The sequence below is a fragment of the Equus przewalskii genome, chromosome 9, assembly GCF_037783145.1.
Source record: "Equus przewalskii isolate Varuska chromosome 9, EquPr2, whole genome shotgun sequence".
Taxonomy (NCBI): Eukaryota; Metazoa; Chordata; class Mammalia; order Perissodactyla; family Equidae; genus Equus; species Equus przewalskii.
In genome coordinates, this window is record NC_091839.1 from 14,380,235 (window position 1) to 14,403,447 (window position 23,213).

The 23,213-nt window shown below is 45.3% G+C and overlaps 1 protein-coding gene across 38 annotated transcripts; it reads left to right on the forward strand.

Annotated features, from left to right (window-relative positions):
• The first annotated feature begins 318 nt into the window (after positions 1-318).
• On the forward strand, positions 319-23,109 carry LOC103550906 (zinc finger protein 45). Of its 38 annotated transcripts, XM_070632840.1 has the most exons (12): positions 329-407; positions 1,041-1,211; positions 2,285-2,508; positions 2,981-3,066; positions 5,458-5,644; positions 5,732-5,796; positions 9,939-10,095; positions 10,185-10,254; positions 11,453-11,499; positions 13,926-14,052; positions 15,157-15,276; positions 18,636-23,109. In XM_070632840.1, the coding sequence occupies exons 9-12, from the start codon at positions 11,485-11,487 to the stop codon at positions 20,462-20,464; spliced, it is 2,091 nt and encodes a 696-aa protein (XP_070488941.1). In that variant the 5' UTR covers positions 329-407; positions 1,041-1,211; positions 2,285-2,508; positions 2,981-3,066; positions 5,458-5,644; positions 5,732-5,796; positions 9,939-10,095; positions 10,185-10,254; positions 11,453-11,484; the 3' UTR covers positions 20,465-23,109. The 38 variants fall into 38 exon arrangements, with proteins under 38 accessions (XP_070488973.1, XP_008518316.1, XP_070488941.1 ...); XM_070632847.1 differs by lacking the exon at positions 5,732-5,796 and having other exon boundaries at positions 15,181-15,276; XM_070632851.1 differs by lacking the exon at positions 5,732-5,796 and having other exon boundaries at positions 2,285-2,498; positions 15,181-15,276.
• The last annotated feature ends 104 nt before the right edge of the window (positions 23,110-23,213 follow it).

Genomic DNA, 23,213 nt, shown 5'->3' on the forward strand with positions numbered 1-23,213 from the left:
CAACCCATGGTTTCTTTCATTTCAAAATGAAAATTGCAGGCTGGCGGGAAACTCAACCCTACAGAGAATTCTGGAACGTGTAGTCCAGACGCTTCTCGTGATTGGGGCACTTCCGCTCCGGGAAAGCGCGAACGCATTAGATGTTCAGCTAAGGAAACAGGAGACGATAACCGAGCGCTCCGTACGTTTCGACGCATTTCGGGAAGAATACAAGCCCGCTTCTCTGGTGGATTCTGGGAAATTCTATTCAGGCCGCGGGATGGGACAGGCACTTCCGCCCAAGGGGGCGGGGCCGCGGGGCTTGTTCCTCTCGGGCATGCTGGGAAGTGTAGTCCCGGAGCCCCGCGAAGTCGGAGGCGCTTCCGCTGCAGGAGGTTGAGCTCGCGGCCTTCGTTTCTCCCGGGGAGGTGAGTGAGCCCGGGCACCCCGCCGCCTTTTTTAACTTTTCTGCCCTGGTCGTGGCATCGGTCGGGCCCGGCGCTCGGTCTCGGGGAAGGAAAGCGGCGGCCAGCGGCAGCGGGCGGGGTTGAGGGGCGGGGGCAGCCGCTTGCCTTCCCCTCCCCGGAGCCTCCGCGTTGGGGGCGGTTCGCGAGTCCCGGGGTTGGAGGCGGACGGGGATCGGGCAGCGTCGGAGGGTCTCCCGGCTTCTCCGCTGCCCAGCCCGCCTTCCCCGACACCTTCCACTCGCTCTGTCACTTCCTAGCGGTATAACGTTGAGTGAGAGCTTAATCCTGCTGTGCCTCAGTTTCCCTTTCTGTAAAAGGGTCTGTTAGGAGTACCTACCTTATACATTGGTTGGGGAATTAATGGTATAGGACAAGTGAAATGTTTAGAACAGCTCAGGCGTGTGGCAAAGATGTTAGCTGTTAATATTGATACTATTATAGTAATCAGAAAAGCTTCCGTTTCTCTGGAAGCTCCTCGCAGTGCCACTGGCTCTTCCTTCCCATCCCTGAGGGAAAGGAGGCTGTGCTGGGCTACCTCTGACCTCTCTTGAAAGAGAGTGCGTCACTCACAGATAGCCTCTGTGGTTTTTCCAGGACCACGGACACGATCGTGGTCTCTGCAGCCTCTTCTCCTCCCCCTGCCCTGTCTTCGGAAAGAGGGCTGCAGAGAGGAGGGGGGAGCCCCGCCGCCCAGGACTCTGCATTCGTCTTCCGTGTCTGCTCCGAGTGGTGGAAGAAACACTAGCAAATGTTTCTGCTACAAAGGTGTCCAGTTATTGTTCAGTAATTGGGAAGATACGTAGAACGTGTACAGGGCAGGAGTAATAGTCATAATAGTTAAACCTTGAGTGCTGAGTATCAGTTTAAGGGCTTTATAAAAATTAGCGCGTTCACCTTCACAAGGCCCTGTGAAGTGAATACTGTTATCACCTCTATTTTACAGGCGACAGCATGGAGACAGGGAGCGTAAGGTACTTATCCTGCAGTCACCGTGCTAGGAAGAGCAGGCGGACTCGAGTCTAGGGCTTGTGTTCCTTAGGTCTTTGGTGTCACAGTTTAAACATCCCCAAATTGGAGTTAGGAGACAAAATAGGAAAACAATATTCAGCCATAGGAACCTGGCTGCGGAGGATCATTTGGGATCAAGTTATGGAGGTAGGCTGGAATATTGTGGTAGAGGATTTTGAAAGCAGGGTTCGTGAGTTTGGACTTCTTTATAAAATTTTGAGGGGCCGCCCGGTGGTGCAGCAGTTAAGTTCGCACGCTCCGCTTTGGTGGCCTGGGGTTCACTGGTTTGGATCCTGGGTGCGGACCTACACAGCGCTTGGCAAGCCGTGCTGTGGCAGGCGTCCCACATAAAATAGAGGAAGATGGGCACGGATGTTAGTTCGGGACCAGTCTTCCTCAGCAAAAAGAGGATTGGTGGCAGGTGTTAGCTCAGGGCTAATCCTCCTAAAAAAAATTTTTTTTTTGAAAACATTCTCACTTAATTTTATTTCAAACAATATTTATAGTTCATATTCTGATTATAGAAGAAATGCAAGTTCATTGTAGAGAGTTCAGAAAATATAGAAATACATAAAATAAAAACATGAATTAACCATAATACTAGGATAGGATATAGATAATTATTAACATTTTAATGCCTTTTTGTTTAGCAATTGCTAAATCTTTATCTATGTTTTATGAAATTGTTATCAGACTATTCGTAGTTACTCCCTAACTCTTTACTTTGGAAATTTCCAAACACATCCAAAGTATAGTGTCATGAATTCCTACGTAACAATCACTCCACTACAATCTTTGCTAATCGTGTTGCTTTTTTTCTCTCACCGCAGACACATTCTTCCCCCTGAGTTTTTTAAAGCAAACTCTGATGTTGACCCAGCAGACTTAAAAATTAGCTGTCATCCGTGGTTTATCCATGAGGACCAGGAGAGGCGAGATTGTGTTAGTTCCCTAGGGCCATTGTAACAAAAACCACAGACCGAGGGTCTTCAACAATGGGAATATGTTTTCTCACAGTTCTGGAGCCAGAAGTCCGAGATCAAGGTGTTGGCAGGTTTGGTTTCTTCGAAGTCTCCCTCCTTGGCTTCTAGACGGCTTCCTTCCTGTGCTCTCACGTGGTCTTTCCGCTGTGTGTGTACGTGCCCCCGCCGTCCCTCTCTGTGTCCACATTTCCTCTTACCGGCACACCAGTTAGATCGATGTAGGGTCCACACTAACAACCTCGTTTTAACTTAATCACCTCTTTAAAGGCCCCATCTCCCAATACGGTCACATTCTGAGGTGCTGGGGAGTTAGGGCCTGAACATATGGGTTTGGGTGGGGGTGGGGGGGGTCATAATTCAGCCCATAACAGAGAGATTAACAGCAACTCTGGTTTCACTCTTGGCGACCAGGAGAATGTAGCTTGCGCGAGAAGGTTAGAAAGAGCCGCAGTTAGAGAAGGAGGATGCTGACTTTTTTTGGCTCCTTTGGAGTCACCCTTGCCACTGGCATGGAACTCTGGGTTCTTCTCTCTCTCCTCTTAGGCTTTGGGGCCCGCTGCTTCATGGACCTTGTCATCTTCTCCTTGGAGTGCCCAGCACGAGGTCGGCCGAGGGAAGTTACTCAGTGAGTAAGTGTGATTCGTGTAGCTGTTCAAAAGGGTGTGTCAGCCTGGGAGTAGAGAACAAAATAGAAATACTGTCCGTGTCCGTCTTCCTTGTCTTTTATCTTGCTTGCTTTTGGCGGGCTGTAGAATCCAGCAGCTTTTTCAGAGTATTCCAAAGTTGAGGTATCATTATGCCTCATATTGTCATGATCTAAAACAAATCCCCTTAGAAACAATTCAGCGTTAGTGTTCAATTTTTTGTTTCTTGGTTGGGGATCATAATGGGGATGTGAGAATAGCTGACATTTGTTGGGCACCTCTCATGACTCAGAATTTCCGATGCTTTCTGTCTGCTAACTCATTTATTTTTTCATAACAATGCTATTATTCTCATTTTTAAAGTGAAGAAACAGGCGCAGACAATTGAATAAATGACCTGGTGGCACCGTCAGCCAGGGGCAGAGCCGGGATCAAACCTCAGCAGTTAGATTTGAAACGTAGCTCTAGCACTCTGGCTGGATAACCTTGGGCAAGTTACTTGACTTCTCTGTGCCTCAATTTTCTTGCCTGTCAAGTAGGGATAATAATGTCAATACCTACCTCCTGAAGTTTTTGTGAAGATCAAAAGAGATATGATACGTAAAGTGCTTGAAACTGTGCCTGACACATAGTCAGTCTTCTCTGTGATGCAGACCAGAGTTGTCCTTTATCTGTTACAGGTGAGTATGCAACATGGGAAATGCACCAAGTTGTTGAAAGAACAAAAGGATATTTTAAGGTGTTCCCCGCCCCCTTCAGCTTTTGATACTTCGCTTCTATTATACACTTGAACCAAAATGAATAGTTTCTGGGGCTAGCCCTGTGGCACAGTGGTTAAGTTTGCATGTGCTGCTTCGTTGGTCTGGGGTTCGCCGGTTCAGATCACCCGTGTGGACCTACGCACCGCTTAGCAAGCCATGCTGTGGCACGCGTCCCACGTATAAAGTAGAGGAAGATGGGCACGGATGTTAGCACAGGGCCAGTCTTCCTCGGCAAAAAGAAGAGGATTGGTGGTGAATGTTAGCTCAGGGCTAATCTTCCTCAAAAAAAAAGAAAAGAAAAGAATAGTTTCTGTAATAACCATTGTTTAAACTTACAGCTAACACTAATTTGCTGTCTTTTGAACCTAGAGAGTCCCTGGGGGATAATTAGATGGTCTCTATGCACTATCCAATATGGTAGCCATTAGCCACGTGTGACTCCTAAGTGCTTGAAATGTGGCCAGTGCTAATTGAGATGTGCTGTAAGTGTGAGCGACACAACAGATTTCAAAGACTTAGTATGAAAAAAGAATGTAAAATATTGCAGTAATATTTACATTGATTGAAGTAGGAGTGATAATAATTTGGATACATTGGGTTAAATGAAATGTTGTTACAATTAAACTCACTTGCTTCTTTTTACATTGTTTAATGTGGCTACTAGAAACATGTAAATTGCCCATATGTCCTCCTGTGGGACAGCCCTGGTCTAAACAGAAGCCTCCCTTTTTACTCTAAGAATTTGCTTCCAGGCGTTTACAAGTCGTTCTTCCCTCTTAGACCTCCAACAGCCTCTCATGATGGAGAGACGCATGGAGTTGGTATCAAGAGGCCTGACCAGGGGCTGCCCCCGTGGCCGAGTGGTTAAGTTCACGCGCTCCGCTGCAGGCGGCCCAGTGTTTCATTGGTTCGAATCCTGGGCGCGGACATGGCACTGCTCATCAAACCACGCTGAGGCAGCATCCCACATGCCACAACTAGAAGGACCCACAACGAAGAATATACAACTATGTCCTGGGGGGCTTTGGGGAGAAAAAGGAAGAAAATAAAAAAAATCTAAAAAAAAAAAAAAAAGAGGTCTGACCAGCCCTGCCCCTGGCTTCCCGGGTGTCCTTGGGTAGTTCAGTTAACTCCTTGAGAGGCAGAATGGAATAACGTAGTGGTTCTCAAACTTTGGTCATATCAGAATTGCCTAGGGAACTTGGTGAAAAGTTCCAGGCATTTTATTATATCAGTGAGTCTGGGCTTCTGTATGTGTTTTTTTGTTTGTTTGTTTGGGGTTTGTTTTTTTGTTTGTTTGTTTGGTGAGGAAGATTGGCTCTGAGGCAACGTCTGTTGCCAGTCTTCCTCTTTTTGCTTGAGGAAAACTGTCCCTGAGCTAACATCTATGCCACTCTTCCTCTATTTTGTATGTGGGACACCGCCACAGTGTGGCTTGATGAATGGTATGTAAGTCCACACCTGGGATCCGATTCCAAGAACCCCTGGCCGCTGAAGCAGAGCACATGAACTTAACCACTTTGCCACCGGGCCAGACCCTGGGCTTCTGTGTTCTTTATCAGCTCTCTGGGCGATTCTGGTTCTGTTCTGATCACGTCTTATTCACCCTATTTAGGAAGGAGGAGCCCCTGTCCTAAATAGTATGAGATGGCTGAACACATGACACCCAACACTGGACAGACGAGAGTGGCAGTAATCTCTTAGTCTCACACGTACTCACAGCCTGTGGGAGGAGAACACTGTACGCCGTGGAGGGCCATCTGGGGATGCATTCAGGAATAGAAGAACCAGCAGGGGCCATGGTAGGTGGGCTGTGGAGTGACAAGAGGGTAGGGTGACCCTTGGTTCCCGCAGGAGGACGTGATTGGTTTGCATGAATAATTTCGCAGGCTGGAGGGAGCTGGACCCTCTTGGGTTAAGGACCGAGTTGGGTGCGGCTGGACCAGCTGATAGGGTGAGTTGTGGCGGATCTTAATTTATAAAGGTGACCGAGTGACAACATAGAGAGGCTAATGCCTTTGAGAAAGAAGACTTTTAATACTTAACGGTTACCCAGAAATGAGAGGCACAGCATGCCGCGCAGGGTCACACGAAGCCGGTCACACAAAGCCTGTCACATGCAGGGGTCAGGAAGCAGAGAGAGAGGAATGGGGACTATGTCTTTATGACCACAGTGGCAGGAAGTAGCTGGATGGAGGCATCCCGTATTGACTCCTGAGAACAGGCAGGTCGGGGTCAGTAGAGGGGGAGTTATATTATGACTCTCATGTGCCCTCAAAGCGGGCTTGCAGGGAAGTTGTAATTAACTTTGCTCAATCGTCTGGCCCCGTGATTCAACAGACCTATGGAGAAATTAGGAATAACGTGTCTAATAGCCGATACGGAATCTGAAAACGTGGTTAATACATAGGGAACTAGCTCGGTGGGGAGTCCTTCCCCCAGGGGCAGGGCTGTATCTGGAGAGAGCAGAGGATCTCATGAACTCATGTCTAGGCCTTTGAGGCCTGGTGAGGCTGGAAGATGTCAAGGCAGCATGTGGAATTTCAGGCCTTCCCATACAGATGCACACAGTTTGAGAACCACTGCATGCTGGTCAAGTTATGGGCCCAGGGGTCAGATGGCCTGGGTTCATTGCCTAGTGCAGTGTGCCGACTGGACAGTGAAATCATGGCGGTGGGAGGAGTGTAAAAACGCAGATGTCAGCAACCCACATCCACAGATTCTGATTAATTAGTTGTGGATTGAGGAAGAGCATTTTTTTTAAGTTTCCCTGTGCTGCCAGAGTTGAGAACCACTGTGCTTGTAGGTAAGGCTCTGGGTCAAAATCTTGCCTCTTCTGTTGGCCTCTGGTTAATCATGAACCAGGTTACTTAACTTCTCTGTGCCTCAATTTTCTTGCCTGTAAAATGGGGATAGTCATCGTCTCCATCTTTGGAGTTGTTAGGAAGATGACTTGAGATGGTACATGCAAAGCTTTCATGCCTTGGTAGCTAGTAAGTGAGCTGCCATCAATATCAGCTGCTGTAATTATTATTGGGAGTATTTTATGGCTGAGGCTGCCTTGTGGGTAAAATTAGGTACTGAGAGTTGATCTTGGTACTCCCTCTGATCTTAACAAACCTTGGTTCTCATCCCATTTGTTAGGATCAGAGAGAAAGAGAAGCTTGCAATTCGTGTTTACTTTCTTTAATTTTTTTTGCCCTTAGGCAGAGGTTAACCTGTTGGAGTAAGTGGAAAAGTTAGAGGTGAAAACCTGGAGTCCTTAGTCCGTCTGAAAATATCCAGAGGGCTGTTTTTGACTGATGCTCCTCAAATGGTGACCCAGGGACCAGGTGACCAACAGCATCAACATTACCTGGAATGTTGTTAGAAATGTAGATTCTCCGTCTGCATCCTTGGTCTTCTGATTTAGAATTTTTGGGGGGTGAAATATAGGCACCTGCATCTTCACAGAGTCCCCAGTCGATTCATGGAACATTAAAATTTGAGAGGCACTTGGAGAGAGAACGGAGTCGTGGCTTTTTAACAAAAAATATTTTCTGTTCCTCGCTGGCTAAGTTACACATCATTCAGGTATCAGAGATGTGCATGGCTCCCTCTCCCCTGGTGCAGGTCTTGCTCAAAGGTAAGAGAATCCTTCCGGGACAAAAACTTAGTCTGTAACAGCCTTCCTTCCGTCTCTTCTCCTCCTTTACCCTGCCTTCTTGTTCTCAGAAGCATCCCTCATTACGTTACTGGCTTGGTACTGCCCTTGTACTCATCGTAGCATCAGCTCCGTGAGATCCAGGTCTTTGCCTGCTTTGCTCGCTGTTGTCTCTCTCACGTTGAGGATCCTTTGCTGGCACAGAGTAGGCTGTCAATACTTCTCTGTCGACTGAATGATCAAGGTGGTGAATACGAGGCCCTGATCCACGTGGTGTGTCCGTCAGCCTTCATTACAGCGGCCATTCTGCAGATCTTGGTTGAGTTCCTCCCAAGAGCTTGCCACAGCATCCCAGGGGTCGGGAACACGGCAGGAAACAGGACTCCCTGTGGGCCAGATGTGATGCGTATAAATAAGCAAAATACCTAGCAGGATGTTCCAGAGGGATGTGTGCTAAAGAGGAAAGAATTAAGCACGGATGGAGGATAGGAAGTGTTGGAATGTGATTAGGAGAGTGGAATTTTCTATAGGGTGGCCGGGGAGGAGCTGTCTGAGGAGGTGACATTTGAATAAAGAGGGGAATGCTGCTTGGTGTGGCCCTCCTAACAGGCTCTCTGGCCCCAGCCTCTTCCCCCTCAAGTCTCCCGTCTGCTGGGAGAGTAATCTCTTTCCCTCCTTCCTCTCCCTTCCTGCAGTCCTTGGCTGCCCTCCCGCTGACTTACAGGTAGAACTGGGCCTTGCCCATCATCATAGTTTGAATCCTGCCGTCCTGCCCCTCTTTTTCTGCCGCTCATTTGTCTTCACTCAGGTGAGAACTCTCGCTCTCCTGCGGCTTTCCAGTGATTGCCTCTCTTTGGCTGATAGAACTCGGCCGCCCTCCAGGGCTGGGATCAAGCCGTGTTGATGTAGGAGCCGCTCCAACCAAGCATGGGCCTCGGAGCCCGTACCTTGTGCTTCGAGAAAAGCCCGTCCCCTCTCTGCTACTTAGTAATGTGTGGCCTGATTGTCAATTTCCTAATCACTAGGCTGTGAGCAACTGGAGATGGGGCAGTTGTATCTCTCTTAGTAAGATTCCCCTAAGTGTTCATTGAGTGAAGAAACTCATGTATTTAATGAAGAATTAATAAATGAGCCTGTCTGGTACTAACTGTGCCAGCAGTGAAATAGTCGTCACTCTCAACATTTCGATGGACACATTCTGTGGCTTTGGTGACAGGAGTCCATGTAGGCACAGACTTTGAAGAGCAGAGAGCATCTTCCGAAGAGGGTACTTTGAAAAATCCAGAGGCTCTTTTCCTTCCGAAGATGACCTTGATTTTGCCCAAGGACAGCAAATATTGTGAAAGACCTAGAGGGAAAACTTGGAAATAAAACCCTTGCTCTCCTCCCAAATCCTCCCAACTGGGGTCCGCCTCAGAATTTTACAACCCAGAGAGACCTTAGACCCGCGCGTCTCGGCTGCCCGCGTGCTTCTGCCGGAGGGTGGCCTCGTTCCTCCGGCCACTGACACTGGCTGCCGGGAGTCTGCAGAGTAGTTACTGGCGTACAGGCACTGCTTTAGGTGCTTGGCATATAAAGGTGTAGGGGTATCAATCACAAGACGGACAGCTGACTTACTAATCGTCCGGTTCCCCGGAGGTGATGGAAGGATCTCCCTGCAAAGCTCTCTTACTGAGCGGACGTTGCTGGGCAAATACGGAGTCAGAACAAAGCGAATGACAAATTCCAGGGGCATTTCTTCTAAGATTGGGACCTTCTGCATTGCCCTTTTCCATCCCAGGGTTCTTCTGTCTGAAGTCAGATGACTAATAATAATGAACTAGTAAATCAGTCAAACAATAATTAACCAGCTCATTATAATCTCTTAACTTGGGTGTTTTACTCTCGATTTCACCCTCCCCACGATCAGAATCATACCCTGAGAGCCACAGGGGATAACTTGTAGTAGGCCACTGTGTGTGGTGGGGGCGGGTCCTTCACTGCGCAGGGGCTCTTAGCTGGAGGGGTCAGTGGTTTCTGGAATCCAGCCCGTGCTCTGCTTATCAGGCCACCCCAAGGAAGGGGCTCCTTGACTATCTCAGGTACGGCGGCTGGATGCGTAACTTGTATTGAATGCTTAAGCGGCCCGGCACTGTTCTGGATGTTTTTAGTCACCTAGACTGACTCACCTTCCAGTGAGCTTTTATGAGGTTATTATTATTGTTGTTGTTCTTATTATCCCCAATTTATAGATTGGACATTGAGGCACAAAGTACCACCAAGTTGGAGACGCCAGCATTTGAATACCGGTGGTCTGATTTCAGAGCGTGCACCCTCATAATTCTGTTCTCTTCTCCCTCAAGCAGATCCTTTGGCGTCTTCTCCCGGTTTCTCTGTGTCTTTAATCCCAGCTCCTAAGCTCCCATTTCTCTGTCCATGAGACCTGACTCCCATCTGCTTGTTTTTGTCTTTAGAAGCAGTAGAGAGACAAGATCTAGAATACTGGCTCTGACTTGAGGGCTGCCTTCAGGTTCCTGCCTCTTGACCTCACCAAGCCTCAGCTTGCTCATCTGTTAAATGGGAACAGCATCGTTGTCATCATGAGTTATTGAGAAGTTCCTAAAATGCCAGGTACGTGCCAAGGGCATCGCATAAATTAGCACATTCCTTCCCCACAATCATCCTCTGACTAGCATTCTGTTTTTGACTTCTTGTTATAGCTGAGGATAGGCACAGAGGTGTAGACCGGACCAGGGTCACACGACTGGTGCAGCAGTAGCATCTTTAAAGGTACGTAGGAGTTAATGAATGCCAAGTGCTTCACAAGGTCCCTAGAATGTTCTAAGTGCTTATTTAATGTTAAACATTGCCATTTTTGTTGTTTTTATCATTACTATGATGACTATACTTGTTAATTTAAATGACATGCCGATTACCTAACTTATGGTTAAATAAATCTTGCAGAGTCACAGGTTTTTATTAATTTCTCTTCGTCTCCATGGTAGAGTCTTTTTAAGGCCCTACTGTGAACAAGTAAATTTGGAAAGATTTTATATCTTTTAAGAAACAGTCATCCATATAGTCAAATTCATAGAGAGGGAAGGAATAATAGTTATGAGGAGCTGAGGGGAGGGGCACTGGAGAGGTCGTGTTTAATGGGGACAGGGTTTCAGTTTGGGATGGTGAAAAAGTTCTGGAGAGGGGTAGCGGTGATGGTTGGCCAACAATATGAATGCACTGAATGAACTGAACACCTAAGAAGGGTTAAAATGGTAAATTCTGTTATGTATATTTTACACAGAAAAAAACCAGTCATCCTTGTAATCTTAAATGTAAAGGCATCAAATTAAGAATGACAAACCAAGAGAGAATAAGAGATATTTCAGAGGTTAAGGGTGATTTTCATATGACAGAGCAACAGCGTCTGAAGTTTCCATTGATAGAAACCATTTATGAGGACGTGTTTTATGGTGCTGAATATTACCTGCTTTTCTACTGCTGCTGAGACGTAACACACTCTGAAAGTGTTCTTTGGTCTTTCTGCCTATTCCTTTAATCCTCACAACAGGCCTGTGAGATGGGCATTGTTAATCCCTCCATTTTACACATGAGAGAATCGAGGCACAGAGATATTAATCATTTGTCCAGTATTTCACAGCCAGTGAGTAGCAGTGCCATGGGCCTAGGCATTTGGCCCCAGAGATTACTCTCTCAAGCCGGCTCCTTTGCTCTCAATTTCTACCCTCCCTAGAATCAGAATCATACCAAGCGCTACGTGAACTTGTTTCAGGCCACTGTGTGTGGTTGCGCAGGGCCTTTCGGCTGGAGGGGCCAGTGCTCTCTGGAATCCAGCCCCTGCTGTGCTCGTCAGGCCACCCCGAGGAAGGGGCACAGTTGCTGTTTCACGTAAAGCAGCCATATAGGTTAGCGACACCCTTGGCCAGACTCTGACGGCTCTTTTCTTCGTCCCCTGTTGTGCCTTCCCTAGGCTCAGCCCTTCCCCAGAAGGAGGAGGACAAAATGACCAAGTTCAAGGTGAGTGGGGCTTGCCTTTCTGCATTTTAAATTGTCCTCTCATTTTCAATGATTAGACGTCCTGTTTCTCGGATTAAAGAGAACAGTAGGCATTCAGAAACCTCTTAGGCGCCAGATGATCTCTACTTTTCATTTTAGTGTAGTTTCATTTTTGTTATTTTATCACCTTTTATAATTCCGCAAATTAGAAAAAGTCAATAGCGGTGAAAAAAACAACTCCCACTTTACCACTATTTTCCTTGCAAAACAACTTTTCATTTTCCTACGTTCTTTTCCTCATATGCATTCGTAACTGTATGTTTGTAATCATTGCTTAGTTAAAATTCTCAAATTGTGTCTTTTCTAATTAATATTATATCCCCTATATTTTTTTTATTTATTTTTTTTATTAATGTTATGATAGATTACAACCTTGTGAGATTTCAGTTGTACATTATTGTTAGTCATGTTGTGGGTACACCTCTTCCCCCTTTGTGCCCTCCCCCCACCCCCCCTTTTCCCTGGTAACCACCGATCAGATCTCCTTGTCAATATGTTAACTTCCACCTATGAGTGGAGTCATATAGAGTTCGTCTTTCTCTGACTGGCTTGTTTCGCTTAACATAATACCCTCGAGGTCCATCCACGTTGCTGCGAATGTATATCCCCTATATTTTTAATGGCAACATCACGCTTGTGTATGTGTCTCAAACTTTTCCCCATTCCTGGATATTTAGGTAGTGCAGAATTTTTACTGTCTGAAAGAACATTGTAATAACAGTTTTCCTAATGTAACCATTTTCTTCAAAAGGGAATTGGAAGAGTTCGCCATTCTTTGTTGTTAACGTTTTCGGAACTTGAAATTGACAAAGTCCATTTGCTCTGCGGCCCCCTGGGTGTTTTATATGTAGAATATTCAGATATGGCATGGTGCCCGGGTCTAGCGGCTGCTTCACAGGGATGAAATATTATTAGATATTTTCACATTAGAAAGCTAGACTGTTTCTTACCCGTATGTGCGTCGTATCATGTCCATGTTTTATTTACTGATTTATATTTGTCACTCATGTGTTAATTTATTTTATCAGAGTAATCATGTACTTAATTTAAAAAGTCCAGCAGTACAAGAGGACTTGCCAGATACTTTTCTTTTCTTACTGCTTTTAGTCTCAGACCAACCTTATGAGGCAGTCTTTAGTCTTCTCTGCGTTTTAATTACAGAGTAAGAGACTCTAGAATTTCAGAAAACTGTCTAAGTTCATGCAGGAAATGAAAGATTCAGCTGATCCAAAAAGACTCCTAGGATGTTGGCTTAGATAAAGAGAGCGAGGGAAGGGAACAGAGTTCTCCTGTCGGGGACCTCGTCCATCGTCTGTGGTGCCTAGTTGTCCTGCTCGGTAGTAGACACCACAGATGATACCACCTCTGCCCGGTGAGTCTTCAGTGGCCCCTTCCTCTCTGTGGACTCGGTTGCTCATTTAGGGCCCCGGGAGGTTCAGGGCTCCAGTGATGAACACAGTCTTCATATGGGAAGTTGAGACAATACTCTACACCACTGATCCTTAGTCATGAGCGATTTTGGCCCCAGGTAACGTCTGGAAACTTCTTTGGTGTCACACCTTGAGGGATGCTACTGGTATCTAGCGTGTGGAAGCCAGGGCTGCTGCTCAGCATCCTGCAGTGCACAGGACAGCCCCTGCAGCAGATAAGGATCTCGCCCAAAGTGTCAGTAGTGCCAAGGATGAGAAACCATGCTGTACATGAAGCTATACGAGAGCAAAAGCAAAATATGGGTGAAAATATTTATCATGTATATGCTCAAAAACAAAAGCTAAAAATCTCTAATAGAAATTTTCCAGTCCTTATATAAAACCCTGGTTAGAGTATGAGCAAAGAACATTAACGGAGAAGGTACTGAAGAAGAAATAAAGATGGCCAGTAAATATATGCAAATATGATGAGCTTATTATCAAATAAGTAGAAATGATCAAAATAAGTTGTTTTTTTACTGATCAGATGACCTGAGATTTAAAAACATTGGTTATATTCAGTGTTGTGTGTGGTATGGAGAATCGAGAATGCTTATATCCTCCTGGGGGAGGGCTAACCTGGTGAAAAACTTGAGAAGATCCGCCTCTGTACCTAATAATTTTGCAGTTGCGCATTCTTTGACATTGCAATCTTCACATCTTACGACTTATCCTAAGAAAACAGTTAGGGAGCTAATATCTGTGTAAAAAAGTCGTTTTTTTCAGCATTTATTATGAAAGAAATCTAAAACATAATATACATTATTTGGGATGTTTAACTGTGTTGTAGTAAAATTGGCTCCAGTCTCTTAGAATCTGGAGCCACTTGGTACACCTCCTGTCCCCGTTTCTCAGTGCTTCCCTTCTTCCAGGGGACCTTTGTTGGAAGATTGAGGTTATGTATGCTTGGTGTTGCAGGAGCCGGTGACCTTCGAGGACGTGGCTGTGGTCTTCACGGAGGAGGAGCTGGGGCTGCTGGACGCCACCCAGAGGCAGCTGTACCGGGACGTGATGCTGGAGAACTTCAGGAACCTGCTCTCAGTGGGTGAGGACAGGCGCCGTGTGACTGGACGTCGGCCCCCTGCGGGGTGTGTGTGTCCTTGGGTGCGCGGGGCTTTGGAGCTCTTGACCTGGTTTCCAGTTTTCTAATCAGCATGGAACACAGATGGCATTTTTCTGGTCTTTGCCTCCCAACCTGAAGTGTGTTTTGTAAATGAGCTGTTGATTGACTGCATGGCTGCTATATGTTTTTGGCCTTTCTCAAATTGTTGTTGTCTCCAATTAGTGGGTCATGACCTACATTTAGGGAATTGTGCCAGCACTTTTTTTTTTTGGCGAGGAAGATTGGCCCTGAGCTAACATTTGTTGCAGATGTTCCCCTTTTAGCTTGAGGAAGATTGTCACTGAGCTAACATCTGTGCCAATCTTCCTCTATTTTATGTGGGACACCGCCAAAGAATGGCTTAATGAGCGGTGCTAGGTCCACGCCCGAGATCCGAACCTGCAAACCTCAGGCAACCAAAGTGGAGCACATGAACTTAACCAGTGTGCCACCAGGCCAGCTCCGTGCCAGCATTTTTTAATGAAATAAGATAGTGTAGAGGGGCCAGCCCCATGGCCGAGTGGCTGAGTTCACCTGCTCCACTTTGGTGGCCCAGGATTTTGCAGGTTCGGATCCTGGGTGTGGACGTGACACTGCTCATCAAGCCATGCTGAGGCGGCGTCCCACGTAGCAGAACCCGAAGGACCTACAACTAGAATATACGACTACGTACTGGGGGCTTTGGGGAGAAGAAAAGAGAGATTAACAACTAGTGTCAGCTCAGGTGCCAATCTTTAAAAAATAAATAAATAAGTAAATAAAATAGGGTAGAAAATATCAGAGGCCTTGGCAGTAATGGCACATTGCAGCAAGACTATGGCCTGTTGCCAAAGGATAGTGTGAGAAGTGATGGAGAGGATGGGATGAAAATAAACGTTTTTTTCCAGTAATTTATGCTTATGCCTGCATATCCTGGAGTTTTGCATACAATGTGTTTCCTCTGATGGCTCATAATTAACAGTTTGGAAAACACCCATTTTGATGTCCTGAGGATGATGCAGAGAGCTACAGTCGTTAGTCATTTTGCCTCTAATGTATTCATTTTAGATGTTGGTCCCCGGCTTTTCACAGGGCATCAGTCCGTCACACCAGATGGAATACCCCGGTTAGAGAGAGAAGAAAAGCTTTGGCTGGTAAAGACAGCAGCCCAGAGCCAGAGCTCCTCAGGTGAGAGCCGTGTGACTCCGAGTCTGTCCAGCCTGTCCCCTCCGCAGTGGTGACTCTGGTCCACGTCGGGGCCTCGTCTGCGGATGCCGCAGCAGCCCCTGGCTCCTCCCCGCCTTCGCCTTTGCTCTTTTCCAGTCCCTTCTCCACTCGAAGTGGTTCTTTGGAGTGTTTGTCAGGTCTTGTCGCTCCTCTGCTCAAAACCTCTAGTCGCTTCTTTTCTCATTCAGAGTAAAATGCAAGTACTTAAAGTAGCTTCTAATGTCCACATGGCTGCTGCTCCTTTGTCCCCCATCCGTCTGTGGACACGACCTTCCACTCTCCCCCCCGTCAGTCTGTTCCACCCAATTTTGCCTCTTTGCTATGCCAAGCGTGCTCCCGCTCATCACCGTGTGCCGGTTCTTTCTGTCAGTGCTCTTTGCTCTGTCATCCTCTTGGCCCTCCCTTACTTAATGTAGGCCTCTTCTCAAACGTAGCACCGTAAGAGGGCCTCCCATGACCACTCTGTTCCTAATACCTCCTTCTTCCTCCACTTTCTTTCCCTTCCTTGTCTTACTTGGTGTCTAAGCAGTGACCCCCACTTACCAGATTAACGTATATTTTTGTTTATCTCACTATATTCCCCTTGGAATATAATCTCAACAGAGGAGAAATTCTGTTCTCTTTATTGCTGTATCCTCAGTGTATAGAAAAGACTTGGCAGAGGGCAGGCGTGCTATAAACATCTGTTGAATGAATGAATGAGTTAATAATGGTTCTGTGGACTTTTTTCCATCAGTCGTGGACATACTTAAAGGGTGGTAATCAAAAATGTGTGATGTTAGGGCTGGCCCCATGGCTGAGTGGTTAAGTTCGCATGTTCTTCTTCAGTGGCCCAGGGTTCGCAGGTTCGGATCCTGGGTACAGACCTATACCCCGCTTATCAAGCTGTGCTGTGGTGGCCTCCCACATAGAGGAACTAGAATGACTTACAACTAGGATATACACGTATGGACTGGGGCTTTGGGGAGAAAAAAAGAAAGAGGAAGATTGGCAAGAGATGTTAGCTCAGGGCCAGTCTTCCTCACCACAAAAGTATACCTTGAAAAAAAAGAGTTTGATGGAGGCATAGTCTAGAACAGTGTTTTCCCCCCAACGAGTGTCCAATTTTAATTTATCAGATGCTTGTGAATGTATGTAGATATTTGTCCATTAAACCACATCTAATGACAGCTTAGCTTTGCACTTGCAACCAAATTGATTATCATTTTCCCCATGGCTTTCCTGTAGCCTTTAATAGTGAATCATAGTGTTTTGGTAAAGAGCTACTTTTTAGAATGAAGATTCTAATAGTCATGTTATACACATATACCTTTACTGCTTAAAAGCACCTGTAAAATTTTTTGTTCCTGTTAATGCTTGTCACAAGCTACTAAATTTATTTCAAACTCACTGAATCCCGGTCTTCGGCTTGAAAGACAGTGGTGTGGTCCATATAGGAAAATCTAGCAATTTGAGTCTGTTCTCCCAGACAGTGTTATTCCTGAGGTTTTAAATATTGAGTCCTACTTGAAAAAGCAAAAGTTGACACACACAGAAAGGAAGTACAAAAATTGAAGAAGCAGTTGATGCCTAGACCCTATGGCCACTTTTAGGCCTTATCTTTGCCCCCCCCCCCCAATGATTTTTGCCATCATTTTATGATCAGCGTGATTTTCGCATCAGCAGCATCTGCTTAGTTTAGCCCTGTGTCTGGTGTAGCCTTTCAACTTCCTAGCAAAGTTGCTGTTTCCACTCCTTTTCCTATTAGGGGTAACTTACTTGAAAAAGCTCTCTTACTTGTGTGACATGGCTCAAACTCTCACAAAGAAGTGAAACTAGGATTCATATATCCATTCAACATATATTTATTTGCTTTTTTTTGGGGAGTGGGGGAGGGTGGTGAGGAAGATTGGCACTGAGCCAACATCTGTTGCCAATCTTCCTCTTTTTTTTTTTTCTCTCCCTGAAGCCCCAGGACATAGTTGTATATCCTTGTTGCAAGTCATTCTAGTTCCTCCAGGTGGGATGCCACCACAGCGTGGCTTGATAGTGTGTAGGTCTGCGCCCAGGATCTGAACCAGCGAACCCCAGACTACTGAAGCAGAGCCTGCAAACTTAACCACTCGGCCACGGGGCCGGCCGCCAGTCAACATATATTTATTGAACACTGATGTGGCAGGCATTCTGGGAGTGGTGATAAAGCAGTGAACAATATAAAATGCCTGTCCTTGTAGATACTGCTTTCATGTGGGAAGAGACATAAAAAAGATGAAGGACATATACAGTATGTCAGACGGTAGTATGTGCTAGGTGAAAACAACACAGGGTAAGGTGAGTGGAGATGGCCAGAGCTGTAGAGTGGATAGGGAGAATTTGCTGTGTGATATTGGGTGATAAAAGGCCTCACTGATAAGGTGTTAGTTGAAGAGAGCCCTGAAAAGAACTAAGTCACAAGTTCTGTGGCTAATTGGTGGGACAGAGTTCCAAGGAGAACATAATTCTTCCTGTCCAGCGTTGACTTTGAGAATCAATGCTATGCCCTATTCATTTCCTCCTCACAAGTTCTCGCTCTGTTATAAAAGGTGAGCTTCTGATTTTTTACTTGTTTCCCCCTGGAGATTATAGGAACTTTACTTGCTGTGGGGTTTTAGAGTAATGTGTGTTCTTACCCTAAACCTCTTCCCCCAGTTGTCCTCCTGAAGGATATTTTCCAGCAGGGTGTGAAGGACCACTCTGCTCACACTGTGAGCTTTAGGAATTTAGGTGATAAGGTGTTTTCTCCCAAACATGTGTCTTTCCAACCAGTCTAATGCCACAAGGGCTCCTGACATTGGAGTAAACCTCCAGGGAAATAATTCAAAGTGAAGATTTGCAGCATTGCCTGGGGATGTCTTCTGATAATCTCTCTGTAAGGGTTTTACTAGACGTTTTGAGCATTTTGGTGAGATGTGCGTGCAGCGGGCAGAAGGATGTAGAACTATTTGTGAGACGCCTGCTGCAGCCAAAGAAGAAGGGCTTTTGGTAAAGTACAGCTTCGTCTTTGTAAAGGTTCCCTAGGAAGTATTTTTCTTGCTCTGCAGCCACCAAATTTCTAACTGGCAGCTCACTTATGAAGTTTAGTGTGGTTCTGAATGGATCTCGGTAATGTGTAGTAAATGAGAGCCCGGTGGTCTGCTTCTTGGTTTCTGGAGGCAAGTCAACCAGAGAACATGATACATGATGATAAAGAATAATGGAACCTCTTCCTGGTTAAATAAAGCCTCTGCACCTAAGTTTATAACCTTGACATTTCTGAACAAAGCATTCACGTGCCCTATCTCCAAATTCTCTTATTCTTTTAGGAGACAAGAATCTGAATGACATGGAGACCCTTCAAGAAGTTGGATCGAGGAGCCTGCCCCATGAAGAGCTTTTCCACTCACAGATCTGGCACCAGGTTATGAAAGAGTTAACCAGATGTCGAGACTCCATAGTAAATATTCAAGGAACTGGGTCTCACTTGGAAAAACAACATGGTGCACCCTCTAAATATGAGAAATTTGGTAAAGGCTTCAATCGGAGTTCACATCTTCAAGTTCACTGCAGAGTCCAAACTGGAGAAAAACCCTACAAACAAGAGGAGTGCGAGAAAGGTTTCATTCAGGGCTCTCCTCTTCAAATTAACCCAACAGCCCATGCAGGAGAGAAACCCTATAAATGTGACAAATGTGAAAACGCCTTCCGTCGGTTTTCGAGTCTTCAAGCCCATCAGAGAGTCCACAGTAGAGAGAGATCGTCCACATGTGATACGTCATGGAAGGGTTTCAGTCAGAAGTCATTTCTTCGTCGTCATCAGAGAGTCCCCACTGGAGAGGATCCACACGAATTTGAGGAGTGTGGGAGGAATGTCCGGAAAAACTCTCATTGTCAGGCTCCTGTGATAGTCCACTCATTAGAGAAACCCTATAAATGTGGGGAGTGTGGGCTGGCCTTCAGTCAGCGCTCGTATCTTCAAGTCCATCAGAGAGTCCACACAGGAAAGAAACCTTATCAGTGTGAAGAGTGTGGGAAGGGCTTCAGTTGGCGTTCACGACTTCAGGCTCATCAGCGGATCCACACCGGAGAGAAACCCTACAAGTGCGATGCATGTGGCAAGGGTTTCAGTTACAGCTCACATCTTAACATTCACTGTAGAATCCACACAGGAGAGAAACCTTATAAATGTGAGGAGTGTGGGAAAGGCTTCAGTGTGGGTTCCCACCTTCAAGCCCATCAGATAAGCCACACTGGAGAGAAACCGTACAAATGTGAGGAGTGTGGGAAGGGCTTCTGTCGAGCCTCAAATCTTCTGGACCATCAGAGAGGCCACACTGGTGAGAAACCATATCAGTGTGATGCATGTGGGAAGGGCTTCAGTCGTAGCTCAGATTTTAACATCCATTTTCGAGTCCACACGGGAGAGAAACCCTATAAATGTGAGGAGTGTGGGAAGGGCTTCAGTCAGGCCTCCAATCTCCTGGCCCATCAAAGAGGCCACACTGGAGAAAAACCATATAAATGCGGTACCTGTGGGAAGGGCTTCAGTCGGAGTTCAGATCTTAACGTTCATTGTAGGATCCACACAGGAGAGAAACCCTATAAATGTGAGAAGTGTGGGAAGGCCTTCAGCCAGTTCTCAAGTCTTCAGGTGCATCAGAGAGTCCACACTGGAGAGAAACCATATCAGTGTGCAGAGTGTGGGAAAGGCTTCAGCGTGGGTTCACAGCTTCAGGCCCATCAGAGGTGCCATACTGGAGAGAAGCCGTACCAGTGTGAGGAATGTGGGAAGGGCTTCTGTCGGGCCTCAAATTTTCTGGCGCATCGTGGAGTCCACACAGGAGAGAAGCCATACCGATGTGATGTGTGTGGTAAGCGCTTCAGGCAGAGATCATACCTTCAAGCCCACCAGAGGGTCCACACTGGAGAGAAGCCATATAAATGTGAAGAGTGTGGGAAGGTCTTCAGTTGGAGCTCATACCTGCAAGCCCATCAGAGAGTCCACACTGGAGAAAAACCCTACAAATGTGAGGAGTGTGGGAAGGGCTTCAGTTGGAGCTCAAGTCTTATAATTCATCAGAGAGTCCATGTTGATGATGAGGGTGACAAGGACTTAGCCTCATCAGAGAATTCATACAGGAAAGAAGCTCTATAAAATTGTGTGTTTTCATACCTCAATGGGTGCTGAAATAGTCCAATTATCAGAGCTATCATAGCAGACAAAATATTTGTTCCATAAGAGTCACCCAGAGCTTGACATGTCATGGTGGTTGGTTGACCACACAGCAGAGAAGCCTCATGAGAGTGGAGATGAGGAGTTCATTGAGAGCCTTGACATTTAGCAGATGTTACACAGAAGAAGGATGCATCTGATCTGGAGTTAACCAAAAGTACTAAGATGGGAATGCCCAAATTGATTCCACCAGCGTCTCAGCTCCAAGAGCATGGGGACTTTCTTGACTGTCAAATCTACTCTGCCTTTTCAGTGCCTAACACAGTGTAGGTCTTCAGTAATTGTCAAATGAATACAAGGGAGAACAGTCATCGTAGGAATTTTTATTCAGTTCATCTCTGAAAATTGTATAAAATTGTACTTAGAAGAGGAATTCTACCAGCCTTGCAAGGCATTTCTGTTAGACCACATGGGCTCATTTTCCCAACCATGCAGTTTCTGTGAACTAGTGATTATCAAACTCAAATTTGTAGCGCGTTACTGGGTCCAGAAATAATTCAGCAAGTTGTGACCAGGAGTTTTCTATGCTAAAAATTGAGGTATAATTCGCATGCAGTAACATGCATAAATCTCAAGTTTACAGCTTCATGAATTTTGACAAATGCACACACCTGTGTAGTCATTGCCAAGATCAATGTGTACAATATTTCTATTAAAGCAGAATGTTTCCGTGTGCCTGTTTCTAGTCAGTCCACCTCTAGTGGCAATAAGTACCATGATTTCTACACCACAGATAGTTAGGTCTCTTCTGGAGTTTCATACGGGTTCAGTGTATACTCTTGTGTCTGGATTCTTTTGATCAAATATATCATCATCTCAATAGATGCAAAGAAAACATAGGACACGATTCAACATCCATTCATGATAAAAATTCTTCAGTGAGATAAAAGGCATCTGTGAAAAGCCAACAAGCTAACCTTTCTTTTTAAATGATTAGGGAATAGGGGCTGGCCCGGTGGTGCAGTGATTAAGTTTGCACATTCTGCTTCGGTGACCTGCGGTTCGCCGGTTTGGATCCCAGGCGTGGACATGGCACCGCTTGGCAAGCCATGCTGTGGTAGGCATCCCATGTATAAAGTAGAGGAAGATGGGCATGAATGTTAGCTCAGGGCCAGTCTTCCTCAGCAAAATGAGGAGGATTGGCAGCAGATGTTAGCTCAGGGCTAATCTTCCTCAAAAAAAAAGTTATTTGGGAATAATTTATATACAGTAAAATCTACTCTTTGGTACCATTCTGTGTTTTGGCAAATGCTGTCGTTATTACCACCACCACAATCAAGAAACTTAATGGTTCCAGCACCCTTGCCCTGAAAGTCCTCTACCCTTTTGTAGCCAACCCATCGCACCTCCTCCCCCCTGCCTTGGCCACCACCGACCTGTTTCCTCTCTGTATATTTACCTTTTCCAGAATGTCATGTATATGGAATCATAGAGTATGTAATCTTTGGAGTCTGACTTCTTGCACTTAATGCTTCTGAGACTTCATCCATCTTGATGTATGTATCAGCAGTCATTCCTTTTATTGCTGAGTGGCATTCTGTTGGATGGATGCCATAAATGGATTCATTTATCCATTTATGATTTGAGGGATATTTGGGTTTCCAGTTTTTAGCAATTATGAAGAAAGCAGCTATGAACATTCACATACAGGTTTGTACGTCAACATATATTTTCTTAGTAAATATTTAGGACTGGGATTGCTGGCTTGTATGGTAAGACTATGCTTCATGAAAAACAAAAACTTCTCTAAAATGGATATACCATTTTGCATTCCCACCATCAATGCATATCAGGGTTTTGTTTTGTTTTTAGCATTTCAATAGGTTTATAGTGGTGTCTCATTTTGGCTTTAATTTACATTTCCATAATGACTGTGTTGAGCGTCTTTATAAATGTTTGCTATCCATGTACCTATTGTTTTTGGGTAAAGTATTTCCTTGTTCTTGAGTTTTTAGAGTTCTTTATGTGTTCTGGATACATGTCCTTTGTCAGTCATGTGTTTTGCAAATATTTTATCCCTGTGTGTGGTTTGTGTTTTTATTAACAATGTTTTTCACAGATGGGGCTTTTTTGATTTTTGATGAAGTTCACTTTGGGTCTTCCATGGATTGTGTTTTTGGTTTCAGATATAAGAACTCTGCCTAAACCAAGGTCACAAAGATTTTCCTCCTCTTTTTTAATGTAAAAATTTTATGGTTTCAGGTTTTATATTTAGGTCTATGATCCATGTGAGTTAATCTTTATAAAGTGTGAGGTTAAGGTCCATTTTTTTTGCATATGAATATCCAATTAACTCTGTTCAACGTTGAATTTCTGTTGCCCCTTTGTGAAAAGCCCTTTGCAAATATCTGTGTGGGTCTTTTTATGGCCTCTGTTTGTTTCCATTGGTCTGTGTGTTTTATCATCTTTCCAGTGTGTAGCTTTATATAATGTCTTGAAATCAGATAGTATGAGTCTTCTGACTCCATTCTTCTTTTTCAAAATTATTTTGGCTATTCTAATTTGTTTGCTTTTCCATAATTTTTCAAATCAACTTTGTGGTTTTTAAAAATAAACACTTGCTCAGACTTTTGTTGGGATTGCATTGAATATATGTGGACGAGTTTGAGGAGAATTGACAGCTAACCAGTGTTGACTATTCTCAACCATTGACAATGGTATATCTGCTTAT

Coding starts and splice junctions, on each gene's coding strand:
- LOC103550906 (XM_008520094.2), top strand. Junction 14,053..15,156: donor CAGGAACCTGCTCTCAGTGG/GTGAGGACAGGC, acceptor TATTCATTTTAG/ATGTTGGTCCCCGGCTTTTC. Junction 15,277..18,635: donor CCAGAGCCAGAGCTCCTCAG/GTGAGAGCCGTG, acceptor TTATTCTTTTAG/GAGACAAGAATCTGAATGAC.